General features: G+C 41.8%; 1 protein-coding gene across 2 annotated transcripts in view; it reads left to right on the plus strand.

Moving 5' to 3' along the window:
- GRIN2A (glutamate ionotropic receptor NMDA type subunit 2A) overlaps window positions 1–26691 on the plus strand; it is a 293498-nt gene that overhangs the window by 188054 nt on the left and 78753 nt on the right. For both annotated transcript variants that reach the window (XM_069486138.1, XM_069486139.1), the window contains one exon: window positions 3207–3321. In XM_069486138.1, the coding sequence (XP_069342239.1) occupies window positions 3207–3321 (115 nt within the window). The remainder of the gene's footprint in view (window positions 1–3206; window positions 3322–26691) is intronic.

Genomic DNA, 26691 nt, shown 5'->3' on the forward strand with positions numbered 1-26691 from the left:
CTCAGGTCCTCAGGTCAAGGCCACTGGTGTCCTTGTCTGCAGTTTTTATACTGAAATCCCACTGGGGTTGCTCTCCTGTCTGTCCAATCTCTGTATTCCAACTGCTGCTTCCTTTGACTGTTGGCCCTATTTCTTGTCTCGATTACTGCAAAGCCTTTTCGGCCTCGTACAAACTTGGTCTTCAAGCCCCTGTCCCCAAGAAACCCAGTATGAAGTACAAACCCCACAGCACAGTCTGTACAGCACTTACTTACTTACCTGACTGCCGCTTCTATCTCTAGCTTCATCCCCCAGGTTACTGTTCCACACATGCCCCCCATCCCGACTGTTCTGACCTGACCACCACTCATTGAACGCCTCATGGTGTTTCATGGTTCCCTTCCTTTGATTCTGCAGTTTCCTCCATGCAATGTGTCTTCTTCCTTTCCTTTTGCCATTTACCTGCTCAGCCCTTACTTTTCCTTCCCAGCACAACCCAAATGTCTCCTGCTTTGTTTCCTGATTCCAGCCCTGCATTGCAGTAGGACTGGACATTCTATTCCTTATGCTGTTACTGGCTTACTTAGTATTAGTGTCTCTATTTTCACACTTGCTATTCTTTATTGTAGTTATGTGTGTCCCTCTCTCCCACCTTGGAAACTGAAGTGTGTTTGGTTATTTTTGTATCATTTTCCTAGCATAGTTCTCAGCACAGGGTATGACACATAGTAGGTACTCAAATATGTCTATTGGGTGGAAAAATGGATGAATGTATTAATGAATGTATTGGTGGATAGATAGATGGATGGATTAATGTGTGTCTGGACAAATGTGTTGATGCATTGATACATGGATGGATGGATAAATGTATTGATGGATAGATGAATAGATGGGTGAATATATTGATGGATGGATGGCACTTCTGGTGATGATCTGTCAACATAGTCACCAAACATTATCTGAGTCCCTACAATATGCCAGACAATGTGACAGGGCTAAAAATAACCATGGGAAATAGAACCAAAATGTCAGCTTGAAAAATAAAAACAATTTAGGCCCCAAACAGTTACTTTGAAGGCCCACACATAATGAGGACTTTGACAAAGGTTCAGTTCTCCTCTAAACCTCAGTTCCATGCAGATATCTTCTTAAGGTCTCAGGAAGGGATGTGAAGTGGAATGCTTCTAGATGTGCCTGTCTGGAACACGTTCATTTAGCTCACCAAATTCCAGCCAGGCAACATCAAAGGGAATAAGGAACAGGAAAAAAAGAACAGTTTGAATTGTCTAGATAGTGAATATTTTTTTTCCAAAATATTAAAGGGGTACAAATGTTTTTGTTACATGGATACCTTCTATAATGCTTAAGTCAGGGCTTTTGGTGTGCGCATCACCAGACTAGTGCTCATTGTGTCCGATAGGTAAGTTTTTACCCCCCCTTCTTGATTTCCAATGACCTTTACATCTCTTTGTGCCCCTGTGTGCCCATCAATCAGCTCCCAATTATTAAAGAGTACATGTGGTTTTTGTTTTTCCTGAGATTCTTTACTTAGGATAATGGTCCCCAGTTCCATCCAAGTTGCTGCAAAAGACGTTATTTCGTTCTTTTTCATGGCTGAGTAGTACTCCATGGTATATACTAATATATATCACATTTTTTTAATCCACTCATGAATTGGTGGGCACTTAGGTGGATTCCACATCTTTCCAATTGTGAATTGTGCTGTGATAAATATTTGAGTGCAGGTGTGTTTTTGATAAAATGACTTCTTTTCCTTTGGGGAGATGCCCACCCATTAATGAAAATAGTGATGTTTTCTTCAAGTGCACAGAAGCATTTTTACTTCTGCTTCTATTGGCAGCAAATCTGAGTGCCTCGCTCCTCTACTTAAAACCTTTTGTGGATGCCCATGGCCTTCTGAACAAAGTCCAAACCCTTTAGCATGTCATACGAGGTCCCTTATGATCTGGCTTCAGGGATCCTCTCCAGACCCGTCCCACTGCAAATAATACAACCGCCAGCCTTACTAAGTGTCTCCTACTCCCCCCAGGGTGTGCCAGGACCCTTGTTGACTCTTTACTTTAGACGACCCCTCTGTTCAGAATGCTCCCTCCCACCTCTCCTTAACCCCTTCACCCTTTGAGATTCCCCAGGAAGATCCCCCTAGATCCCCCAGCTTGAGTGAGGGGCCCTTGCTCTGTGTTCTCACAACTTCTCACACTCTCCATCAGTGCACAAGTGGCATTGTAGGCGTTGCTGTTGTCTATGTGTCTGCATCATTGAATTGTAAGGATGTGGGTAAGAGGGTGGGTGAGCACTGTGTTTGTTACTCCTGTGTCTATAGGATTTACCATAAGGACTGACACTTAACAGACATCCAGGAAATAGTGTTTAAATCAAGAAAGTATCACTCTAGGACATGATCAGAGATACTCCAAATGCACCAAATAAAATAACGATTACTTTTTTCTCTTTCTAAAATAGCAGCGTTTTATCTGTCTATTTGTTAAGGTATTTGATTGCAGAGAATTTGAAAAATACAAAGATATACAAAAGAAAATGAAAAATACCTGTAATCCTTCCACACATAGATAAGCTCTGTTTTATCCTCTTTTCTGCTTTGGTAATATTAAATAGTGAGCATTTTTTCCATGTCATTAACTTGTCTTCAAAAACATGGCTTTTAATGATCCTAATAGTCCATTGAATATTAATAGATTCACAATATTGTTCCTTGCCTTCTCCCCAATTTCTTCACCTTGTCCTTGGAGACTGGATTCTCCCCCATACCACACTGTCAGACTCGTCTGTATTATGGTGGCCCAGGGTGGCCCTATGTCAGCCATTAGGCCAGTGTCTCTTTTTGGAATTTCTTACAGCCCAGTTGTCCTCCTTGATGGCTTACGTCTTCAGCTGCTCTTGGTGTTAGTAGAATATGAAGCAAGAAAATGCTACGGCTTCGAGAGACCTTTTCTTTCTGGGGAAGCCTTTCAATGTTTCAGTCCACCACACTGTGTTTACTGTGTGTCTGCTAAGTGGCCACCACCATGTTTCCTTACATGTTGTCAAAGACATCTAATACTTCCACAGAGAGAGGCTGCTTGTGACGAATGGCAGCATTGTAAGTTTACACTTTTTCAGTGTTACGCAGATGATGGCATCCGGTCATTTGTTTGACCTCTTTAATTCTTCCCTAAAAATTTCTCTTTCTCTCTTCCTTTTTCTAGATTTATGGTCAACGTGACATGGGATGGCAAAGACCTATCCTTCACCGAGGAAGGCTATCAGGTGCACCCCAGGCTGGTGGTGATTGTGCTGAACAAGGACCGAGAATGGGAAAAGGTGAGCATCCTCCTGCATGCCCCAGGCAGGGAGGGAAGAAAGCGTGGGCAGTAAAGGGGCTCAGACTGCTTCTTTTACAAAACATTTCATCTTGAGATGTCTGGATCCTACCCCACAGTCAAGAGCAGGCCTGTCTTGGAACAGAGCAGCCTATATATTGTAAGTTGTAATTGGAATGCTTTCCCTGGGTGAACCATGGTAACTGTGCGCTATTCTCCATGTGGGTTCTCAAATCCCAGTAGGAAGGGTCCAGACTTGGGATATTTAAAGCCAGTGAAGTTTGGTTTGCAGCACTGCCATAGCAAATGTTAACTATATAGCAATGATCACACCAGTTTGCCTAAACCTCATCATTGGGTACCATTACCCGCTATTTTGCCAGATGGATGAACCCACTGTATTTTCATTTACTTAGCTTTTTACTTTAAATACACTAATTTTCAAAACTTAAACATTTCACTTCCGTAAATTGTAGGTTAGAGATAGAGGTTATATTTCTTATAAAGCACATTTTCTAGTACATATATATCAACTATTGAAAAATGTAAAAATTTAGGGTGCAAAGAAAAAAAGTATCTAATGTACTACAAGCCGTGACCTGAGTCAGAGAGGAGAGACTTCATGGGGAATTTACAGATGATCTCATACATACAGTGGCAATATCTGACCCAGTCGCACTCCCTTCTCCCCCATAATTCAACTCTTAAATTAGTCGCTACAGTATCACATAAAGACCAAGAGGGAAGCCTGTATTATTATCTTGTCTTTTTTGACAAGCAATGCATGCTCTCTAAAGTACTTCAACATTTTGAGATTTAGCTTCACTTTGCACATCAAAAGAGGCCTGAGTGACCCTAGAGGGGAGGAAGATACAGGATGTGGTTTGGGAGACAAAATGGAGTTCACTGGAATTGGGAGAAAATATATGTAAACGGAAGCATTGACTTTGGGGAGACAAGGACAGATTCCTAGAAGGGAACAGTGAAGAGGAAGCTTAAGAAAATTTTGCTACATCCAATAGCTACAAAATACACATTCCTGATGAATATTACTACTGTATGTGCACATAAGTATTGATCAGTTAGTACCAATTTGATGGGGAGTACATGTGATGCTAGTTTTTCCATACTTGTGATACTTTACTTAGTAGAATGGGCTCCAGCTCTATCCAGGATGATACAAGAGGTGCTAGATCACTATTGTTTTTTGTGGCTGAGTAGTACTCTATGGTTCATCACTGGGTATTGAACAGGTTGGGGGGGGAGGTGGGGATGGGTATATTCACACCTAATGGGTGTGGTGCACACCATCTGGGGGATGGACACGCTTGTAGCTCTGACTCGGGCATGGCAAAGGCAATATATGCAATCTAAACATTTGTACCCCCGTAATATACTGAAATAAAAAAATACACATTCCTTCTGGTGCACATGGACGATCCACCAAAGCAGACTAGTTTCTAGAGCATAAAACAAGTCTCAATATATTTTGAAGGATTGAAACAATGCAGAATGCATTCTTTGACCACAACAGCATTAAAATAAAAATTAGTAACAAAAACATATCTGGAAAAAATCCCAAAATGTTTGAAAAATTATAATACATTTCTAAATAATCTATAGGTCAAAGAAGAAATCAGAAATATTTTGGACACTGAAAAATATTTTGAACAGAATGATAGTGAAAATGCAATATATCACAATTTGAAGAAAAAAATTGAAGGCTTACTAAGAGGGAAATTCATAGCATTAAATGCTTATAATTTTTTTAAAAAAGGAAAGCCTAAAGCAATGATTTAAGCTTCTAAATTAAGAAGCTAGAAAAAGAAGAGCAAAGTAAACCCAAATGAAGTAGAAGGAAAAAATAATAAATATAAGAGTAAAAATCAACAAAGTAGAACACGAGCTGTAGAAAAAAAGTCAACAAAGCCAAAAGCTAGTTCTTTGAAATGATTAATAAAATTCATAATTCCTAGCAATAATGATCACACAAAAGTGAGAAAACACAAATAACCAATATTAAAAATGCAAGAGGGAATAGCATCACAGACATTACAGATCCTACGGGCATTAAAATGATAAAAAAAGAATATAATGAAAAATTCATGCTAACAAATTAGACAATATAGATAAAAAGAACTCCCCTCCCACCTGACCAGCACCCAGTGAATATTACTACCATGTGAGCACCTTACTGTTGATCAGTTAGTACCAATTTGATGGCGAGTACATGTACTTGTTTTTCTATTTTTGTGATACCTCACTTCGAAGTATGGGCTCAAGCTCTATCCAGGATAATATAAGAGATGCTAGTTCACCATTGTTTTTTGTAGTTGAGTAGTATTCCATGGTATACATATCCTCATTTTATTATTTTATTGATTTATTTTTTGAGACAGAATCTCACTCTGTTGCCCGGGCTAGAGTGAGTGCTGTGGCGTCAGCCTAGCTCACAGCAGCCTCAAACTCCTGGGCTCAAGCGATCCTCCTGCCTCAGCCTCCCGAGTAGCTGGGACTACAGGCATGCGCCACCATGCCTGACTAATTTTTTTTTTCTATATATATATTTTAGTTGGCCAGATAATTTCTTTCTATTTTTAGTAGAGACGGGGTCTTGCTCTTGCTCAGGCTGGTCTCGAACTCCTGACCTTGAGTGATCCACCCGCCTCGGCCTCCCAGAGTGCTAGGATTACAGGCGTGAGCCACCTCGCCTGGCCCATATCCACATTTTATTAATCCACTCATCTACTGATGGGCACTTGGGTTATTTCTACATCTTTGCAATTGTGAATTGTGCTGCCATAAACATTTGAGTGCAAATGTATTTATTATAGAATGTCTTTTTTTCCTTTGGTAGATGCCTAGTAGTGGGATTGCTAGATCAAATGGTATTTCTATATTTAGCTCTTTGAGATATCACCAAATTACTTTCTACAGGGGTTGTACTTATTTGGAATCCCACCAGTAGTATAAGAGTGTTCCAATCTCTCCACGCCAGCATTTGTTGTTTTGGTACTTTTGATAAAGGCCATTCTCACTGGAGTTAGGTGATATCTCATTGTGGTTTTGATTTGCATTTCCCTAATGATTAGAGATGTTGAACACTTTTTCATGTGTTTGCTGACCATTCTTCTGTCTTCTTTTGAAAAGTTTCTGTTTATGTCCTTTGTCCATTTATTGATGGGGTTGTTTGATTTTTTCTTGTTAATTTTCTTAAGTTCTATAAAGATTCTTGTTTTCAGCCCTTTATTAGATGTGTAGAATGCAAATATTTTCTCCCATTCTGTAGGCTGTCTATTTGCTCCAGTGATAGTTTCCTTGGCTGTGCAGAAGCTTCTTAATTTGATCAGGTCCCATTTATTTATTTTTGTTGCTGCTGTGATTGCTTTGGGGGTCTTCTTCATAAATTCTGTGCCTAGGCCATTTTAAAAAGGATAATGCTTCACCAATAAGTGAAGTTTATCTTAGGAAGGCAAGATAGGTTTAACATTCAAAAAATAAATCAATGTAATTTATCATATTAACAGAATAAAGGAGAAAATTATTATAATATATGGTCATCTCAATAGATGCAGAAAAAGCATTTGACAAAATTCACTATCTATTCATGATAAAGAAGGTAAATTCCTCAATCTGACAAAGGATATCTATAAAAACCCTATAACTAATATCTTATTTAATGATGACATAATGAAAACAGATACACAAATGTAATTCAAGTGATTTTGGATGAATGATTACAACAACATAGAAAAGGAAAGTCTTCTCAGCAAATAGTATTAGATCAACTGGATGTCCAATGAGGAAAAAAAAATAAACCCTGACCCACTGTTCACACTAGACACAAAAAATTACTTGAAATAAATTGCAGGCTCTAATGTAAAAGCTAAAACTATAAATTTCTAGGAGAAAATATAGGATAATGTTTTTGTGATCTGAGAGAGCCCCAGCTTTCTTAAACAGAATACAAAAAACATTAAGCCAACAGTAAAAATAATAAACTTTATAAATGGTACTCCATCAAAATTAAAAGCTTTTACTTATATAAAGACATTGTTAGAAAATGAAAAAGACAAGTTACACATTGGTAGAAAATATTAACAATATATATATTACAAAGAACTCATATCCAGAATATGTAAAAATTTTCTACAAATCAATAATAAAAAGAGAAACAGCACAACTAAAAGTGGGAAATTGACTCAGATAAATACCTCATTAAAAATATTATTCAAATGGCTAATATAGACTTGAAAACATGCTTAACATCATTGGCCATCAGGGACATGAAAATTAAATCCATAAAAATAAAAAAAAATTTGATAATACCAAGTGTTGGTGAGGATGTGGGGAAACTGAATCTCTTATTCACTGGTGGGAATGTAAAATTACAACCAATATAAAAAACCATTTGGCAGTTTTTTATAAGGTTAATCACATACAAACCTTATGATCTAGCAATTTCACTCCTAGTTACTTATCCCAAAGAAATGTGAACATATATTGCAAAAGTAATACTTGTATAAGAGACTGTTCATTGCAACTTTATTCATAATAGCGAAACATGAGAAACAACTCAAATGTCCATCAATAATGAAATGGACACATAAATGATGATATATTCATAAAATGGAATGCTACTCATTAACTGAAAGGAATGAACTACTAATATGTACAACAATATGGCTGAATTTCAAAAACATGTGGAATAAAAGAAGACAGACACAAAAGATTATACTATGTGATTATATGAAGTTCAGAAAGGTAAAACTTGCCTTTGGGGCTAGACATCAGAATGATGGTTGCTTCTGTGGAGGAATACAGTCGTCACAGGGAGTTTTCTAGAATGATGGTAATGTTTCCTGTCTCAAACACTTGTCAAAATTCATCAAATTATGATACAAGATCCATTTATTTTATTGTATGTCATTGTAATTAATTTAAAAATATTAAATCCTTCAAATTGGGATACCCAGCTCAATTAACTAATGATTTTTGCTAAGTATTGATATTTAACCCCTAGACATGAATGCTAATTATAAGAACAATAGCCATTGTTTACTGATCACCTATTCTATTTTTCCCATAGGTGATCCACCAAAGCACTGACTTAGTGCTTCGTTTATTCATTTATTCATTGGACAAATATTTATTCAGCGCCTACTATGTACCAGGCATTATTCTTGACGCTTGGAATCTATCAGTGAACAAGGAAAAAAAAAATAATTTCTATACTCAAGGAGCTTAGATTCTAGTGCATATATGGAGGAGATGGAGTAGCCTAGGATTCTATGTATTTCAGTTATGCTTGAAGAAAGTGTTAGCTTCTAGTTAACTGTCCCTAGTTTTTACCTCTTTTCTCTGATCCACTCTGTAGCCCACCATTTAAGTGGTTCACAACTCCACTTACATGGAGTATGTGCTGGGTTTCTCTATGCATCTGGGACTTTAAACTCGCTATACATTTTTTTTTTTTTTTTTTGCCTGTAATGTTTTCTTGTAACCTTATCTTCTTTTTTCCATCCTTCAACTCCTGATTTTTCTTTTCTTTTACAAAAGCAAAGGCAAAACGCAAGTCATGTTTTTCTTATTAATAGGAAGTAGAGAATTGCCTTATTGAGTTTTGGGATTTTCAACCTTTTAATGTTACGGAGTCCGAGGATCGCTTTGGAAGCTGTAATATCATTCTCCTTGGGTTGGATTTAACCAGTCCTGGGTCAGGCTTGGCTCACACCTGTGAATTTTCTGTGCTACCTTTGGATCTGGCTCATCTGCCAGAGAAGTGGTTTACAAGGAGGCCCACTGCAGTGCAAGGGAGAGCATTGAATAAAAGAAGGCTGCTCTTGATATACTCCATTTCCAGACACAGAAAATGCCTTTTAATATTTTGTGGGTCCTTCTTCAAATTCCTGTTGAAATACGGCAATTTCCCATAAAAGGCAGCTTGGGGAGTTGCTGCTGAGTTGAGCTTAGAATGCACAAATGCTGCCTGTAGTTGTTCTATTCTCTTGACACTCAGGGGATCTAGTGCTTCAGAAATAACTCCTTGTGCTTCTGTCTTGAAGAAAGGGGAATCCAGTGGAGCGGGTAAATACCAGTCATGTTATCCTTAAAGCTGCCCCCCAGCACTACACGCTGGTACGGCGGGTCAGCAGAGGGCAAGGACTGCTCAGGAGGGAGCTATCATTCTGGGACTCAGAGATGATTTCTTTTCATCTGCGAGGTCACCCAGTGGCGTCACTGGAAGCAACAGTGTGTAATGAGGGTGTCTTGGAAAACATGACAAGTCCTTAGAGGGGTACTCGCTTTTTGCTGAGCCTGTGTGTGTGGCTGGCATAGATTATGCCGGTGCCGTGCATAATTCAGAACTGAGCAGACTTTCTCTTGCAAATCAGGACTTTCGTGCCTTTTGTGTCTTTTTTTTTTTTTTTCCCCCAGTGATTTTGTTCTGCCTTGGAATTTGATGGGTCCAAGGCTTCCCAGAGATGCTAAAAAACAATGCCCTGGATACAAGCCAATTAGCAGTCGAGGCCAGCACAGCCAGTGCTCCCTGGGTGCCATCCCTGTGGCCAGCAGTCTATGAGGCACCAGGGCTGCTGCAAGGAAGAGCAGGAAACCATCCCTCTCCTCAGTAGCTCATAATTGAGCCAACCCTGGTTACAACTCGATATATGTTCTACTGGCTACGTCCACAGGACAGAGAGGAGAGAGGGAGGAACTTGGCTTGGTCACTTAGGGAAGGTATTTATGAGGGTGGGGGCATTGGAGTTGGCCCTTGAGTGATAGATTGGATTTCTCCAGGCTGAACTACTTTCTCATTAACTACCTGAAAAAATACTTTGAGGATAATTCTGCCTACCATTTTAGGGTTTCAATAGCTTTAAAATGAAAATATATATGTGTATAGGCACACACCTATATAAACATACAGACTAGCTTTTTAAAGTTTGTTTTTTAAATTAACAAATAAAAACTGTATATATTTATGGCACACATCATGTTTTGATATATGTATGGCTTATGGAAAAGCTAAATGAAGCTAATTAAGATATCCCAGACTTACTTTAAAAGGGCTATATATTGAGAGAGAGAGATATTTAAAGAAAGATTTTTGAAATTTTGACTTTAAATATAAATAGGACAAAAACATACATATAAAAAAAGACATTCCATAAAAAAGACATCTGCACTCTAATGTTTATAGCAGCACAATTCACAATTGCAAAGATGTGGAAACAACCCAAGTGCCCATCAATCCATGAGTGGATTAATAAAATGTGGTATATGTATACCATGGAGTACTACTTAGCCACAAAAACCAATGGTGAACTAGCACCTCTTATATTACCCTGGATAGAGCTGGAGCCCATTCTACCAAGTGAAGTATCCCAAGAATGGAAAAACAAGCATCACATGTACTCACCATCAAATTGGTACTAATTGATCAACACTTAAGTGCACATATAGTAGTAACATTCATCGGGTGTCAGGCAGGTAGGAGGGGGAGGAGGGGATGGGTATATACATATGTAATGGGTTCAGTGTGTACCTACCGTCTGGGGCATGGACATGCTTGAAGCTCTGACTTGGGTGGGGCAAAGGCAATATATGTAACATTAACATTTATATCCCCGTAATATTCTGAAATTAAAAAAAGTAAAGCAAGCATTTTATTCCCTAGAGAAGATCTCATTAAAGCTGATAGTGATGTTCTGGAAGACCTAAGGAAGACCCCTTGCTTTTAGGTACCAGATCTCTCTCTTGAGCCCAGCCCTGTCTCTAGAACTCCAGACTTGCCTACACAACACCACCATGTGGGTGACCCACAGACACCCAACATTATCTTTGCAAAGCCAACTTCATCATCTTCCTCCCACCAACATGCTTGTTCTCCTGTGCCCCAGCACAGAAATGCTTCCTTCTCATCCCCTCAACATCCCCCAAGACCTCGTATTCAGTTGTCATCTGCTTCTGCTCAACTCCTGGATCTTCCTATCCCTTCAAACATTTCCCCCTCTTTGCCAAGGATACTCTCTACATTGATTCTATGTCTGAATTGCCCAAAGTGGATTGGACCCTTTCCACATAGTTTCTGCAGACCTGCATACTAATTCTCAAGAGGGTTACCAGCTTGCTTTGTCATTGTTTACCTGCATGTTCATCTTCCCTTGGACTAGGAGCCATGTCGGGGAAAGGTCTATTCCTTTCATCTGTGTTTCTTCAGCTCTAGCACAAGCGTTTGGGTCTAGTGCAGGGATGGGGAGCACTATAATCTGCTGGTAATGATGACTTCAGCCACTATTTATTAAGAGCTACTCTGTACCAAGAACTATGCTGATAACTTTACATTCGTGATCTCCTTTAGTCGTTTCAACAACTTGTCTAAAGTAGGTATTCTTATCCCTGTCTCAGAGACAGAAATTCAGGTTCCGAGAGGCTAATGACTTGCTCAAGGTCCCCCAGCTAGTGTGTGACACTTGAAGAAGGATGTGAATGTAGGTCAGGTGGTGCTTCTCACGGCTGCATCCTAGGGAATGACAGGTAGGGCGAAAAGAGTATTTTAGAGGAAAAACTGAGGGAGTTCCTTCTCTTACCTTTAGAGTGGCATATACTTTCTTTTTCTCCCTGGATGCCAGAGATTCCACCTGCACCCAGCTAATTGCAACTTGGGGTATAAGCACTGAGCGCATCTCACAGACCTTGTATTCTTTGGTCTTCCATCTTGCAATCTGACTCACTTGGGAAAAGGATGCACCCGGTCTTTTGTGTTTTGTGCACAAAGAAGATGCCAGTTACAGAATTCCTAGTACAGATATGATAAAGGAGATCTTATAAAAGCTAAGATTGCTCTCTCGCATCTGTGGTTCTGACTGTGGCATATCAATGTATTATCAGATCTAGCGAGGCGTGGTGATGCATGGGGAGCAATTGTTACATGATGTGGTTTGTAATTATAGAATGCTGTGGTTCCCTCCGTTCTAAATCATTATATTTTAACTCCCCCTCCTTGCCATCTCTTTCCTATCTCTTCCATGATGTTTAACCTAGAAGGACCCAGTGAGCCTCAAGAACTAAAGAGAGTGTGCAGGTTGTTAGTGTGTCTGTGCTTCTCTCTGTGTGTTTTTGTTTGTGTGTGTGTGTGTGTGTGAGAGAGAGAGAGAGAGAGAAAGACATCAGTAGTTTGCAAAAAGGTTCATCCAGCCAAAGGACTGAAGTATTTGTGTAAACACTGTACTTGGTTTCTGCACATACGTTCCAATGAAGATTATGTAAAAAAATCCTGGAAGAAAATTGTTACTGTGAGGATGACAGTAAATGACAATTGATAGAACAATTATGTGGATTGCTAGAATTGAAGTGCATTGTTTACACATCCTATGGGCAGGCAGAAACATATTATGGCTCACTTTGCTTAGAAAGACAACAGCAGCCCAACGGAGAAGCCATAAATTCTAACTAGCACTGAAAGCATACGGTGTGTTTGATTTCAGGTTTGCAGTTTTTCCTTTACCGTTATATCTTTGGTATTCAATAGCAGAGGCTCAATAAGTATTTGTAGAATGGATGGGAGAATGGATGGGAAAGCCTCCCCAACCCCACTGATTTCCCCAAATGAGGAAGATCTTTTAGTGTGGTCATGTTACTAGTGTGGTTCCTTGGGCTACCGATATCAGAATCACCTTGAGAAAGATGTAAAGGTCTTAGCCCTCCCTCAAACCTATGTAATGATTTCTGACTCTGCATTTTTTATAAGCTCCGCTACTGATTCCCATGCCTGTTAAAGATGTAAAACTCCTGCTTTAGGGCACAGACTTACTCTTTGTAGCCCTGAACTGCTTTTTATCTAGGTCATGCTGTTATCAAGACTCCTTGCTTCTTGGCCTTTGTGCCTCTTTTTCCCTTTGGAATACACTGCATAGGAGCAATGCTTAGGAGAAAGTGTAGGGGGAAGAGGGAAGAAGCAAACTGGAGTCCCGTTGCACCTTGAGTTATCTCTGGTAAGTGAGAGGGCAACAAGGCCAAATAAAATGCCGTTTACAAATGCAGTTCAGTGCCCATCACCTAGTTTGTTCTCAGTAAATATTAAGTTATTAAATGATATTTTTTGTGAAATCTTTCCCCATAAACAGAGATAATTGAATTTAGGGAGTATAACCCATATTTATTCACACATATATTTGATCAAATAAAGTTTCCTGAATACCTACTAGGTGCAAGTCATAGTTGAAGGTTGCAAAATAGAAAAGACTTCAAGAGACTTGGGGTTTAGGAGGACACTTGCTTATAACTACAGGATGGCATGAAGTGTGCCCCAAGGATGTTTTGATAAGACTCCAGGGTACTTAGAGAAGCGATATCTTATATGTAGGCAAAAGGATCAAGGGCATTGTTACAGAGGACTTCTCATTTGAACAAGGGCTCAGAGAATAAGCAGGATTTGGGTTTCTGAGTATGTGTGGGAAGTCCATTCCATGCAGTGGGAAAACTGCAAATCAAAGTCCGGAAGCACAAGTGCTCAAGGCCTGTTTGGAGAAGAGTTCAATGTGTTTGAAACATAGTTGGTGCGGTGGGCAGGATTCTAAAGACGGCCTCCAGTGACCCTGGCCCTTCTTACAGGCCAGTTCCCTGGGAGTATGTGACTGTGATGAGCAATGCCTCCTGTGCTATGTTAGATCACAGGGCGAAGGGGATCTTTCAGTTGACTTTGAGTTACTCAAAAGGGAGATTATTGGGGTGAGCCTCACCTAATTACACAAGCCCTTTCTGCAGCTAGTGGTGGAAGAGAGATTCAAAGCATGAGAAGAGTTAGCCTGACTGCTAGATGGAGGCGGCCATATGACAAGGAGTGCAGGGGTCCCTGGGCACCGAGATCTGTCCCTGTCTGACAGCCAGCAAGGAAGCAAAGACCTCAGACCTATAACCTCAAGGATCTGAGCTTGGCCCTCAACCCAAATGAGCCTGGAAGTAGATTTTCCTCAGATCTTCCAGTTATGAGCCCAGCCTGGGTGATGCCTTGATTTTGGCCTCGTGACACCCTAAGCAGAGTGAACCCAGCTGAGCCCACTTGGACTTCTGACCTACAGAACTGTGAGATCATAAATGGGTGTCGTTGCAAGTGGCTAGCTTTCAGGTAATTTATTACACAACAGTGGAATGCTAGTACAACTTGTTCCAGGGGAAATTATGGGAATAATGGATGATGCTGGAATTTGAATTGTAGCCGATGACACTTAATTCAGTAATCTTTGGGGCACTGCTAAGAGCTTGAGATGAAAGAACACAAAGTGATAATAGTGATCACTCACATTTGCTGAGCATTTATGAGCTGCGCAGGTTGCTAAGCATACATTGGACCCGCACATCAGTCCCGCGATACAGATACCGCTGTTGCCTTCTCTGAAAGCATAGGGAACAAAGCTCAGAGGAATTCAGTGACTTGCTCAGAGTCACAGAGCTAGCAAGTTGCAAAGACAGGATATGGAACCCAAAAGTCTGTACTCTTCAACGTGAACTACACTGTTTCATTAAAAACACAACGGTAATTAGCATGAATCTTTGGGAAGTTTTCTAAGGGGCTATTCAGATGCTCTGAGGATTGAAGGTGTGAGAAAGAACAGTGGCAGCAGAATCTCAGAGACATTTCAAAAACAGAACTGGAAGCCCAAGGCATTGACTGTACTGATTCTCTGAGAGATATTTGACAGAGAGGAATCCGATACTCAGACTTTTTTTTTTTTTTTAATTTTTAGGTGTGGGTCTGTAGTTAGGAATGTTCAGAGTAGGTATTTCTAGAAGAATCTTGTCATGCTTGTAAATGACATTGTTCATCTCTCTTTCTTCCCTTCTTCCTCCTTCCCTCTCTCTCTCCTGCTCTGCTTTCTCTCCCAAATCCATATTTAAAGTCAAGTGCCCTTTTGTAAAATGGGTTTGGTAATATCACCAACCTTAGCAGAGTCTGTGTGGAATTTAATTTGTTTCCTTATATAATGATCATTAAGTTTCTCCAATGATGTGAGCCAGAGAGGAAAAGAAAGTTGAGCCGTTACAAAAGATTTAAAATTATCATCTGACTTCCCTGGAGTCACGCATAGTGACTATTTTAAATACCCACACAGTACATACGTTAGGTCACAGTGGGGAAAATATAGTAGGTCTCTAGTGAACTAACACACTGGACTGAAATAATTGATACCATCTCCTTACGCTCGCACGTGTGTGGATGTGTGTGTGCGTGTCTGTCTTGCACTGGCTCTTTTGTTGCTGTTGTTGTTGCAGTCGTAACATCAACCCGACTCCAAAAAGAACAGCAATTGCACCAGCTCTCTCCTGCCAGGCAACATTCTGCTGAAAGTTTTCTATTAATAGTTTCAGAAGTTAAAACAGAAAAAAAAAATGCAGTTCATAGAAAAGGAACATGCATTGACAGGGACATTAATGATAAAGGTGATTGATCATGATGATGATGACGGATGATGATAATGGTGGTGATGTCGTTGATGGATGGGGCAGTCATGAGGGCAGCAGCTACATTAGCTGAGCTCCCATTAGGTGCCAGACACCATGCAGAGCGTTTTCAATGTATTATCTCATTTAAGTCTCCATTTTCTCATACCTAAAAGAGATAATGAGGTGGTACCTATCTCATAGGCTTGTTAGGACACTTAAACAGGATAATGTATCACGTGCTTAGAACATTGACTGGCACACAGTAGATGAGCAATAAATGCCATTTCCAATTATAATTATGTCTACCCTTATGTTATAGGAGAGAAGTTGGAGGCTACGTGGGTTGAATGACTTGCCCAAGGTCATGTAGTGGGTAAAGGCACAATGTGAGCCCAGGCAATATTATAATAGAGCCAGAGTCCACCGTCATGCCAGATGGAGTACCCATCTCTACCCCGCTCCCAAACCCAAAGTGTGACGGAAGCTCTCTGAGGGCGATGGGGCCATGATTAAGCTGACAGATGGTATAAATGTGAGACAAAAGCTGCACCCTTGGTAGTGTGCCGTTGCCATCAATTATGAAAATGAGTGAATAGATTATTTAAATGACCTCAGATGAGTAAATTATTCAAAGAGCCTCTCAGTCAGAAGTATTTCTAGAAACTCCTGAATAGACAGATGAAACCCATTTTGATTTTCTGATAGAGTCATCAACTCCTCTGTGTTGTAGAGAAATGCAAAGCCCTGAGCATCTCTGACAGAGGGAGAGGGGGAGAGAGGGAAGGGTGGAAAGAGGGAGGGAGGGAGGAAGATAACACAAAGTAACACTGGCTTTTAGGCAGAGTTTTTTTTTTTCCCTAACTATGTTTCCTGGGATGCTGGTTTGTTGCAGAACCTAGAGTGCCACAGGGTCTGTGGGTGTGCGGGGGGCTCAGGAGGCAGGGTCCAGCTTCATCTGGAGATAGTAAAGCTTTATCTGCCTAGTGTGTCGGGTTCAGAGTGAGCTTTCGTTTAGGGAACAGCGTAACATTTAAAAAATAAGTTTGAAAGCAAATAGAGTAAGGGATTGACTCTCTGAATACGATTTGCCTAAATAGTAAGCATTTGTTGAGCCTCTGTTCTGTACCAAACCTTACAATATGGGCATTCGTATTTATTATTTCACTTTAACACCATGATGACCCTGTGATTGTGGCATAGGTGGTGTTCTCTGATTCTCTATTTGAGTAGTGCAAACCTAGAGATGTTCAGTGGCATTTTTTATCAACAGCTAACAAAGAATTCAAATTCAGGTCCTCGCGTCTCCAAGTCTGGTCCTCATCGCACTACTTTGCACGGTTTCTAGGATAGGTGATGGAAATTTTCATATAGGACCTGGAGATGCTTGTGGATAGTGCCTGCCTCGGAAGTTGAGTGAGGGGAAGCATGGCAGTACCCTAGACATGGCATTGAGTCCTAGTGGACTCAACTCTTACTGCCTGTCTAATGGGATTGAACTAGTTGTCCATCCATTTGTCCACCCATCACCCAGTTATCCAACGATCAATCAACCATCCAGTCATCCATCAACCCATCTGACCAACCATGATTCATCCATCCAAATGGTTCACTCTCCAACCCACTTACCCACCACCACTCTGTTTGCCAAGTAATGCCCAATCACCTGCTCTGTGCCAGGACTGTGGTAGGTACATGTGGAGCAGAGCTGACAAATACAATGTCCCTATAAGTTCAGGGAACTCACAGGTTGGAGGGAGTGACAGAGACTTGAGCTGTCACTCATAGCATCCTGAGATGGGTGTTAATGGTAAAGGTGTGCAGTGGACACTGTGGGACACCTGCTTCAGCCCAGGCATTGGGAGGTGAAGAGACAAAACTTCCTGAAAGAGTTAAGGTGGGACTCGAGTCCTAAAGGTTGAAGAAGAGCTATCTGAAAGGTGAGAGTCACCTGCCCCATGCTATTAACTGAACCACAAACATTTATGGCCCTTCATTACTTTTCTTCGTGTCACAGTTCATCCAGACTTCTGCCCCTGCCCACCCACACCTGCCAGACCTCAATGGGCTGCTGTCTGGACCTGCTCTCTGCTCTCTCAGCTTCGTCGCTGTCAGTTTCTGTTCTTTCCCCATCTGCCTGCTGATAGTGCAGACAGGAATGACATTTGTCCCTAAGAAAACAGACAGAACGGGCGGCTCTCCGCCCCAGCAGTCTGTGTCTGGCTCCACGTGGCGTTGTCATGCTGTCTCCATAGCGGCAGTTTGGTTTTTCCTCTTTGCCACCAGCAGCAGGAGCTGCCCTTTTCCACTATCCTGTTTTTCTGGGCATTGGAACCTGGCTTGGACCAGGAGGAGAAACAGAGATAGAAAAGGATTGAATATTCCAGTGCTAGTCTCTAAGCTGTGGACGATTTAATGTGATTTCTAGACTCTGAAGATGAGGGAACGGGCTACCTGGTATGTTGAGATAGTTCCCCATATTTTATAAAATAAAAATTGGTATTATTATGGCCTAGGAACTTTATATGCATTAATTTGATCCCCCGCCCCCCTTTTTGAGACAGGGTCTTGCTCTGTTGTCCAGGATAGAGTGCAGTGGTGTTATCACAGCTCACTGAAAACCTCAAACTCCTGAGCTCAAGGGATCCTCCTGCCTCAGCCTCCCAAGTGGCTGGGACTACACGTGCATGCTGCCATGCCTGGCTAATTTTTCTATTTTTTGCAGAGACGAGGTCTCACTATGATGCTCAGGCTGGTCTCAAACTCCTGGCCCTAAGTGATCCTCCCCCCTTGGCCTCCCAAAGTGCTAGGATTATAGGCGTGAGCTACAGCACCTGGCCAACCTTGATCCCTTTTTAACAGACATCCAAGATGATTACTTTTGCACCTACTCCACCCTCCAGTTACATATGAGGAAACTGAGGCTCTAAGTGGATTGGTGACTTGCCCAAGTTTACGGAGCAAGTAAGTGACAAAGTCTAGATTCTAGCTCAAGTCTGTCAGATTGCAAAGTCCATTTTGTTCCTACTACACCATGTGGTAGGGATGGGGGTTGTTTGCATGTCGGTAGTGAAAGTTGTCAGTGCTTTAATTATGAAAACCCATGTTGGGAGTCCCCCCATCCCTGCACTGTAGACATGCTCCCAGGGTTTGCAAGAAGGACTATTATGGATACAAGATTCCCCGCTGAACCGTGTGTCTCTTCCTGAGCTCAGCTCGGAGCATCCCACTGTGCTGTATGCAAATCTGCCTCTTAATCAGTCGCTTGCATCTCTGTGCAAAACCAATCAGCATTCCTCTGCAAATCTGAAGATGTAAATCAGCCCCCACCCTGCGGTAAACTGCTCCTTCGATCCTTATTACTCCACCATATGGTTTGTTATCTAGCCATTCTCTTTGGAAAATGTGTTTTAAAACTCATCGCAATCATATCTATAGTGTTCTGAGAATCTATATTCCTTCCATTTGAATTATCATTCTGGGAATTAGAAAGACTAAGAGGACCTGTTTGAGATGGAGAGAAGAGTGGCTGAACCATCTTGATTTCTCTCATTGGAAATGCATATGATGAAAAAATCCAACGTTGGGAAAAGACAAGAGGATCTACTCTTACTCCCTTAGAGGGAGTTGTAGAATGACTTTCAGAAACTGATGGCCTCTTGCTTATGTTGTATTTAACTTTAAAGCGGAAACAAACAGTCCAAGTCAGAAGAATGCTGATTCCCACGAAGAATGCTGATTCCCACAGGACTGGTCTTATGTGGGTGAACAGATTATAGCTGATGGCGTATTTTTTTTTCTTTCCACAATTAAAGTGTGTTTGAAGAAAATAGGACAGGTGGATCTGAGGATGGAAAAGGTGGCAAGAATTAGTTTTGGGTTTTGGATCCTGACACATATGCAGAAACATTTACCTCCTTTTAACAGATGAGGAGATTGATATTCAGAGAAGATAAGAGACGTGTTCAAGGTGGTTCTGCAAGAACTGTGCACGCCTCATTCCACTTGCAGCATTCACGTTGGTGACTTGAATCAACACAGCAAGAGCCGAGTCTCATTACCAGAATGACACCCAAGGCTTTGCATTCAGGAATTGTCATCTCATTGAAAATGGATGAGGATTCAAAAATGTGGGTGGAACATCCAAGTGGCACTGTAACTCAATGGGGACAGAAATTGGAGACAAGAATGTATCTGATCAGGATCCCTGAATCCCAAATCAGTGTCAGGAGATAAGTGACCTGTTCATGCAGACAATGAAATCAATATCACAGTCGGCAGAAAGGGGCTGGTGCTCTGGTCCCCTGGGTCATTGAGCATGGCTCTTGTTAGCAGCTGAACCATTTCGGGCAGAGTGGGTTTGATCAACATTTATAGGGTTGAGATTGGCCATGGGCAACACTTAGTTCTGAGACCGTAAAAAGCTGTGATTCTTTGTATTTCTCAGATAAACTGTGGTTCTATCCATAGAATGGAGCTAATAATAATACCAACCCCATGGGTTTTTGATGAGGATATCAAAGCCACCATTTATTAAATGCTTCCCGTAAGTCATTAAGAACCTTAAATGCATGATCTCTCTTCATTCACACGAAAACCTTATGATATGGGTACTATTACTATCCCCATTTAATAAACGAGAAAACCAAGGAACAGAGAACAAATTAATAATTTCCAATAATCTAAACCATATTTTGAACCCTCATTTGTGCACTGTTGCAGGAAGTAGAGGATTCAAGTGGGAAACACATGGAGTTTGGTTTTCCTATATAATTCCTAATAGTAAAAACAAAATGCCTAACAGTTTTCAAGGTCTGACTCCCTCATAGGCGCTGAGCCAAACACTTTATGTACAATTAACCACATTTTATGTTCACTCCAACCCTACATGGCAGATATTATAATTAGCTTTATTTTACAAATGAGAAAAGTGAGAAACAGAGAAGTGAATAAATTGGCACATGGTCACCCAACCACTTCATAGCTTGCAGGGATCATATTAATAAATAATATATGTCAAGCATCTAGCATAAGGCCTGGGATATGGTAGAAAGAGCTTAATGAATGGGAAGTATTATGCAGGCAGAGTGCAATCTGGACTTTTAAATGACAACGATTAGGGTTGTTTTGTCTTGTTTCTGCATTTTGAGTGGATATTCGGGAAGGCTTCATACAGAATTCACTTTTCTCAGAGGAGCTGGAAGACCAATATCCTCCAGAATCATTGTCCATTTGCTTTCTCTCTGTGAGTCCCACACAAGCAGATAAATATTGCAACACATACAGTTAAGCAAGCGCCGGTCCAGGAGACAGAAGCTGTTTCTAATTCTTGCACATGTTTGTGCAAGGTGGTGTACAGGTGAGGAAGTGGTTGGGTTGACTCAGAGTTGGGGGTGGTGGTGCCAGGTGGGTGCGACAGGTGGACAAAAGTGAGGGCAGGAAAGTGGTGGGTCTGGTGAGACATCTGTGGATGTGATGATGAAGAGGTCTAGGTTGGGACGAGGAAGAGTTGGAGCCAGGAATAGTAGATTGATTGGGAAAACACAGAAGGGCCCGGGACCAAAATGACCTCAGAGAAGAGACATGAGAATTGTCCTTAAATTTGAAAGTTACTTGAATGAGCATCAGTTTACTGCTCAGAAAAATTGTGATAATATCTCCTTCACCTTTAGATGACTCTGTTGTGATGGCCAAATAAAATGAGAAGCAACTTGTAACCCACACTGGGCCACATAGACTCTGAGACTTTGATAATATTAGCCACATAATGACACATGGCTTTTTGGGCCAGGATGCTTCTTCCCATGTGTCTATTAGCTGAAGTTTTTATTTTTTTCTATTTATTTTTATGTTTTTCCAATATAGCTTCTTAACTAGTTGAACACTAGCAAGTATTGATGTATACACATAAGGTTTCACTTTTTGGCATAAGGATCCAAGAAAGCTTGGGTTACATTTATAGTCATGAATTGATGGTATGCATTAATTGTGTAGAACCTCAAACTAGCAAATGGAATTAAAAATAATTGCCAGGACTTTGGATTTATTGGTAGAGCTAAAATAACACCAGGCTGCTTTTGGCAGGGCCGCCTTCTCTGTGCACAGAATTATATTAATAGGCAATATCAGTCCTGTCCAAAACAGAGAGGAATAAGTGAAAAGCATATTTGTCTCCCCTTAGTGGGGAAAAAAAAGCAAATACATTTCCTAAGTGTCATTTTGGTATACAAGCACCAGGCCTAGAATTTTGATGAAATCAATGCCTTGCTCTTACCTGCTCTGGAGTTACACCCAATGTCCCCCATTGGACCTGATGAGGACATGCATGATGTAGGTGGGAAGGAACTTGACTGAATGATCACTGTGGGCCAGGCATCTTGCTGCTGGTTAACACATGAGGTAATGCAATCCTTGCAAGATCCCTGTGTATATATAATAAAATACCTAACAGTGGTTGAGCAGCAACTATGTGGCAGATGGTGTAATAAGTGCTTTGCAGTCATTATTTTATTTAGTTCTCACTAGAATCCTAAGATATGGTTACTCCTATTATGCCCACATTACAGATGAGGAAACTGGTGTCTGAGAAGTAAAGTTAGCCAAGGGCAAACAGCTAGCAAGCACAAGAGCTGGGTATTTGGGCTCAGGTTTAGCCAATGCCAACATCCACATGATTTTCAGTCCCTATTACCAGAATAGAACAATTAAAGTTGGCAATTGACTGCCAGGATATCATAGTTATGGTGTTCATATCGGTACATTCATTTATTAGCTTGTCCATTTACTATAAACATTTGTGTATCTGTTATGTAAGCGGCCCTGGGCTCTGCAAAGGCAAACAGAACACAACCCCACCCTCAGTGAGCCTGCTAGAGCCAACTGATGAGTATGTGGGTACTTGCAATACTTGAGCAAAGAGTGGCCACCTATCCAGTTTTGTGGGGTCAGAGGCTGCCTCCCAGAAGAGCTGCCCTCTAGGTTGAGTTCTGAGGGACAAACCGGAGGGTGCCAGGCAGAGAGTGGGAAGGGGTGAGTGGCGTGTGTTGAAACCTGGCACTGAGAGAGGAGCTCAGTGTACCCAGAAGCCTGTGATTAGCTCTATGTGATTCACGAGTCGATGTGGGGCAGGGCTGGAACTGGGAGTTGGTTGTCAGAAATGAGGCTGTCGCGAATGCAGAGAGACAGAAAGGCCTGGGGAGGGGCCGGGTCACTTAGACCATGGTCAGGCACTTGCACTTCATCCCACCTGTCGTGAGAACCATCAAAAGGCTTTGCACACAAGCGTAGAACGATCAGATGCGCAGAGATATTTAGAGCCATGGCTCAGGCTGCTGCCTAGAGGATGGGCTGGAGCGAAAGCCTACCCCGAGCAGGGAGACAGGCGGCAAAGCTTTTGCATAAACCAGTGAGAGGTGCAGGCCCGGACTAGGGTGGGGGTTGTGAGTCAGGAAAGACATGAAAAACACTCAATAGAGATTAGAGCTATCAAGGCCTGGTGATTGATTTAATAGATACGGGGGTGGTGGGAGAGAGACGAATATTTTCAGGATTGGGATTTCAAGAACTCATATTTGGCAGATGGGAGAGAAACTGTATTTTTTATGATTGAAGGTAAGAAGATGAGTTCTACTGTAAGAGTTTGAGGTTTGTTGGAGGCAGTAGGGAGGAGCAGGTGAAAGACAGCAGATCAGGAGCTGTCAATATAGAGAGGGTAGCTGGAGACGACACAGTAGAAGAGGCCTGAGCATGGATGTCTGGGGACAGGAGGGAGGTGAAAGACGTATGAGACAAGCTCAGAGAAAGAGGAGCTTGTATTTTGGCAGAGCTGAATCAACTGAAGAGGAGGGACACAGTGGGTAAGGGTGGTATCGTGACAATCTAGGGCAGGAGGACTCAAGGAAGATGGGAGTGGCTCCTAGTGTCACATGCATTGGGGGACGTATGTGCAATGCACCTGTTGGATTTGGTACGATCCATGGAGGTCTTAGTAAGGCCCATTTAGAGGACAGGTGAGTGCACAAGAAGATGTGCCCAGAGCACAAAGAATGGGATTAGTGTTGGGCTAGACGAGAGATGCCTCCTTCATTACTGAAAGAGGGGAGCAGGAAGACGTGTGTGCAGAGGCAGGTAAGTTCGTGGGTGATGTGGGCTGTCTGTAGAATCTGAAATAAGACACAGATTCATCAACTGGGAGTGAGGATGGAGCTGGCAGCCTTGCAGTCTGGTGGGCAGGTGTGAAGGTTTGAAATAGTTTCCAGGGAATGGAAGAGATGCAATTAAGAAAAGAGAGAAAGATTTTTTAGCCCGAGAGGGAGTCCTTAAATTTGAAGTGACATTCATCTGTGTGGTTATGCGATGTTCTCCACCTGTACTCGGTGTACAGGTGAGGAAGTGGTTGGGTTGACTCAGAGTTGGGGGTGGTGGTGCCAGGTGGGTGTGACAGGAAGACAGGGTGGGGGCAGGAAAATTGTGGGTCTGGCAAGAAATCTGTTGATGTGCTGGAGGAAGAGGTCTAGGCTGGAACGGGGAAGAGGTGGCGGCACAGAGGGGTAGACTGATTGGGAGGAAACAGAAGGGCCCAGAGCCAGGGCAGAAATGATGTTGAAAAGAGACTCGAGAATAGCCCAGTGAGAGCTGCAGATCGTCTGAATTTAGAATCATTCAAATCAAGTGATTCTAAGTGAATGTCCCCCATGGGAGCAGGTGGCCAATGGACAGAAAGTCAAAAAACTTACCTCCAATTTTATCCAAATACTCTGACAAGTGGGAATGTATTTATGAGGGAAATGACATCAATTCTTTGCGAATAGGACAATTCTAGAATATCAGCCATGCATGGATGAAATCACCCATATTATCCCCCAGGGTGGAGTCAGTCATTAAGGGATCCCAAGGCCAATTGCCACTTTGAACTCAAATGCAACCAAATTCCAGTGTGCACGTGAGGACTTTAGCTCAACGTCCCAGGGCCTCTGCAATCCTGTTCCGGCATCTCCCTTTGTTCCTCTTTCTGTCTCTTCCCCTGTGGGTACTGTGTGGTGGTTTAGACAACTTCCTAGGGCATCAGCATGTCCCTTAAGTTCAGCTTCTAAGTGTCCGCACAATTCTCTCGACCTACAAGCCCCTTCTCTCCATTCTGATTTTCCAGAATGTCCCATCCAGTCTCCTTTCCAGACCCCACAGCTCCCCTAGATCGGCACTCCTTGCGTAATTTCCTCCTTCTCTCATCAGATCTGCTCTCTCACATCTGATGTCTTCTGCATTTGTTATACCTTTAACCCTTTGGCAATTGTCATTTTCTATTTTATTGTTTAACTAATTATGAGAACATTGTATTTTATCTTCCGTATTGGCAAGTGAGTCCTTTATAGATAGGGACTTAGAGCAGAAGTTGACAAACTTCTTTTAGAGACAGGGTCTTGCTCTGTTTCCCAGGCTAGAGTGCAGTGGCATCATCGTAGCTCACAGTAGCCTCAAATTCCTGGACTTAAGCAATCTTCCTGCCTCGGCGTTCCAAGTAGCTGGGACTACAGGTGTGCACCACCCCAACCAGCTATTCTTTTTTTTTTTTTGTTGAGACAGAGTCTCACTTTGTTGCCCAGGCTAGAGTGAGTGCCGTGGCGTCAGCTTAGCTCACAGCAACCTCAAACTCCTGGGCTCAAGCGATCCTACTGCCTCAGCCTCCCGAGTAGCTGGGACTACAGGCATGCGCCACTATGCCCGGCTAATTTTTTCTATATAGATTTTTAGGTGTCCATATAATGTCTTTCTGTTTTTAGTAGAGACGGGGTCTCGCTCAGGCTGGTCTCGAACTCCTGACCTTGAGCAATCCACCCGCCTCGGCCTATTCTTTTAATTTTTTACAGAGATGAAGTCTCACTATGTTGCCCAGGCTGGTCTTGATTTCCTGGTCCCAAGTGATCATACTGCCTTGGCCTCCCAGAGTACTGGGATTACAGGAGTGAGCCATCACGCCTGGCCAGCAAACTCTTTATGTAAAGGTCTAGCTAGTAAATATTTTAGGCTTTGCGGGCCATACTGTCTCTATGGCAAGCACCCAACTCTGCTGTTTTACTGCGAAAGCAAGCATAGAGGGTATGTAAGGAAACAAGGATGGCTGTGCTCCAATCAAATTTTATTTATGGACACTCAAATCCGAATCTTATGTAATTTTATAATTGCGTCACAAAATATTATTCTTTCAATTTTTTTCAACACTTTAAAAATGGAAAACCCGTTCTTAGCTCATGGACTGTACAAAAACAGTTCGCCCTTGGGCTGTAATTTGCTAACCCCAGGCTTAGCGTCTATTCCCTGCCGTGTTACCCGTGTAACCCTGCCGTGTTACCCAGTTTATGGCGCATAGTAGGCACTCCGTGAACACTTGTTGAATGAATGAACCAATGAAATCAATGTAATCTGACCCTAAGTAACTGAAAGCCTAGAAAATCGCTTTGCTTACTGATTTTAACACTCAGAATAATCAGGAATGTTGGGATCTGCCTTTGGCTACAATTTACGTGAGTCTCAAAGGTTTTCACTTAACTAAGGTGACATGGCTAGTAAGCATCATAGTTGAACTTGAACTTGGGTCTTCTGACTCCAAATAAGTATAAGGTTCTTTTAAACTGCTGAGGTTGCCAATATAATCCTGTGAGAAAAGCAATGGTGAGTAGCTGCCTGATTGGTTACCGCGATTCTCATTTTCTCCCAGTAGCTCCACAGGGCTCTGGAATTGTTGATTAATGTCTGAGATGAGGATAATTGGGTTGAGTGAAATTGGATTGACAGTCCTAGGTTACTCAGGCTCAGTTTTCTGACATAACGAGTCTTATCTGGCCTATCCCAAGGGAAGCCTCCTCTCCCCCACTGCCTTCTAATAATCATGTTAACAGTGGGCAAAGCTGTCTTTAAGCTTATTACTGTT

This window comes from Eulemur rufifrons, chromosome 14, assembly GCF_041146395.1.
Source record: "Eulemur rufifrons isolate Redbay chromosome 14, OSU_ERuf_1, whole genome shotgun sequence".
NCBI lineage: Eukaryota > Metazoa > Chordata > Mammalia > Primates > Lemuridae > Eulemur > Eulemur rufifrons.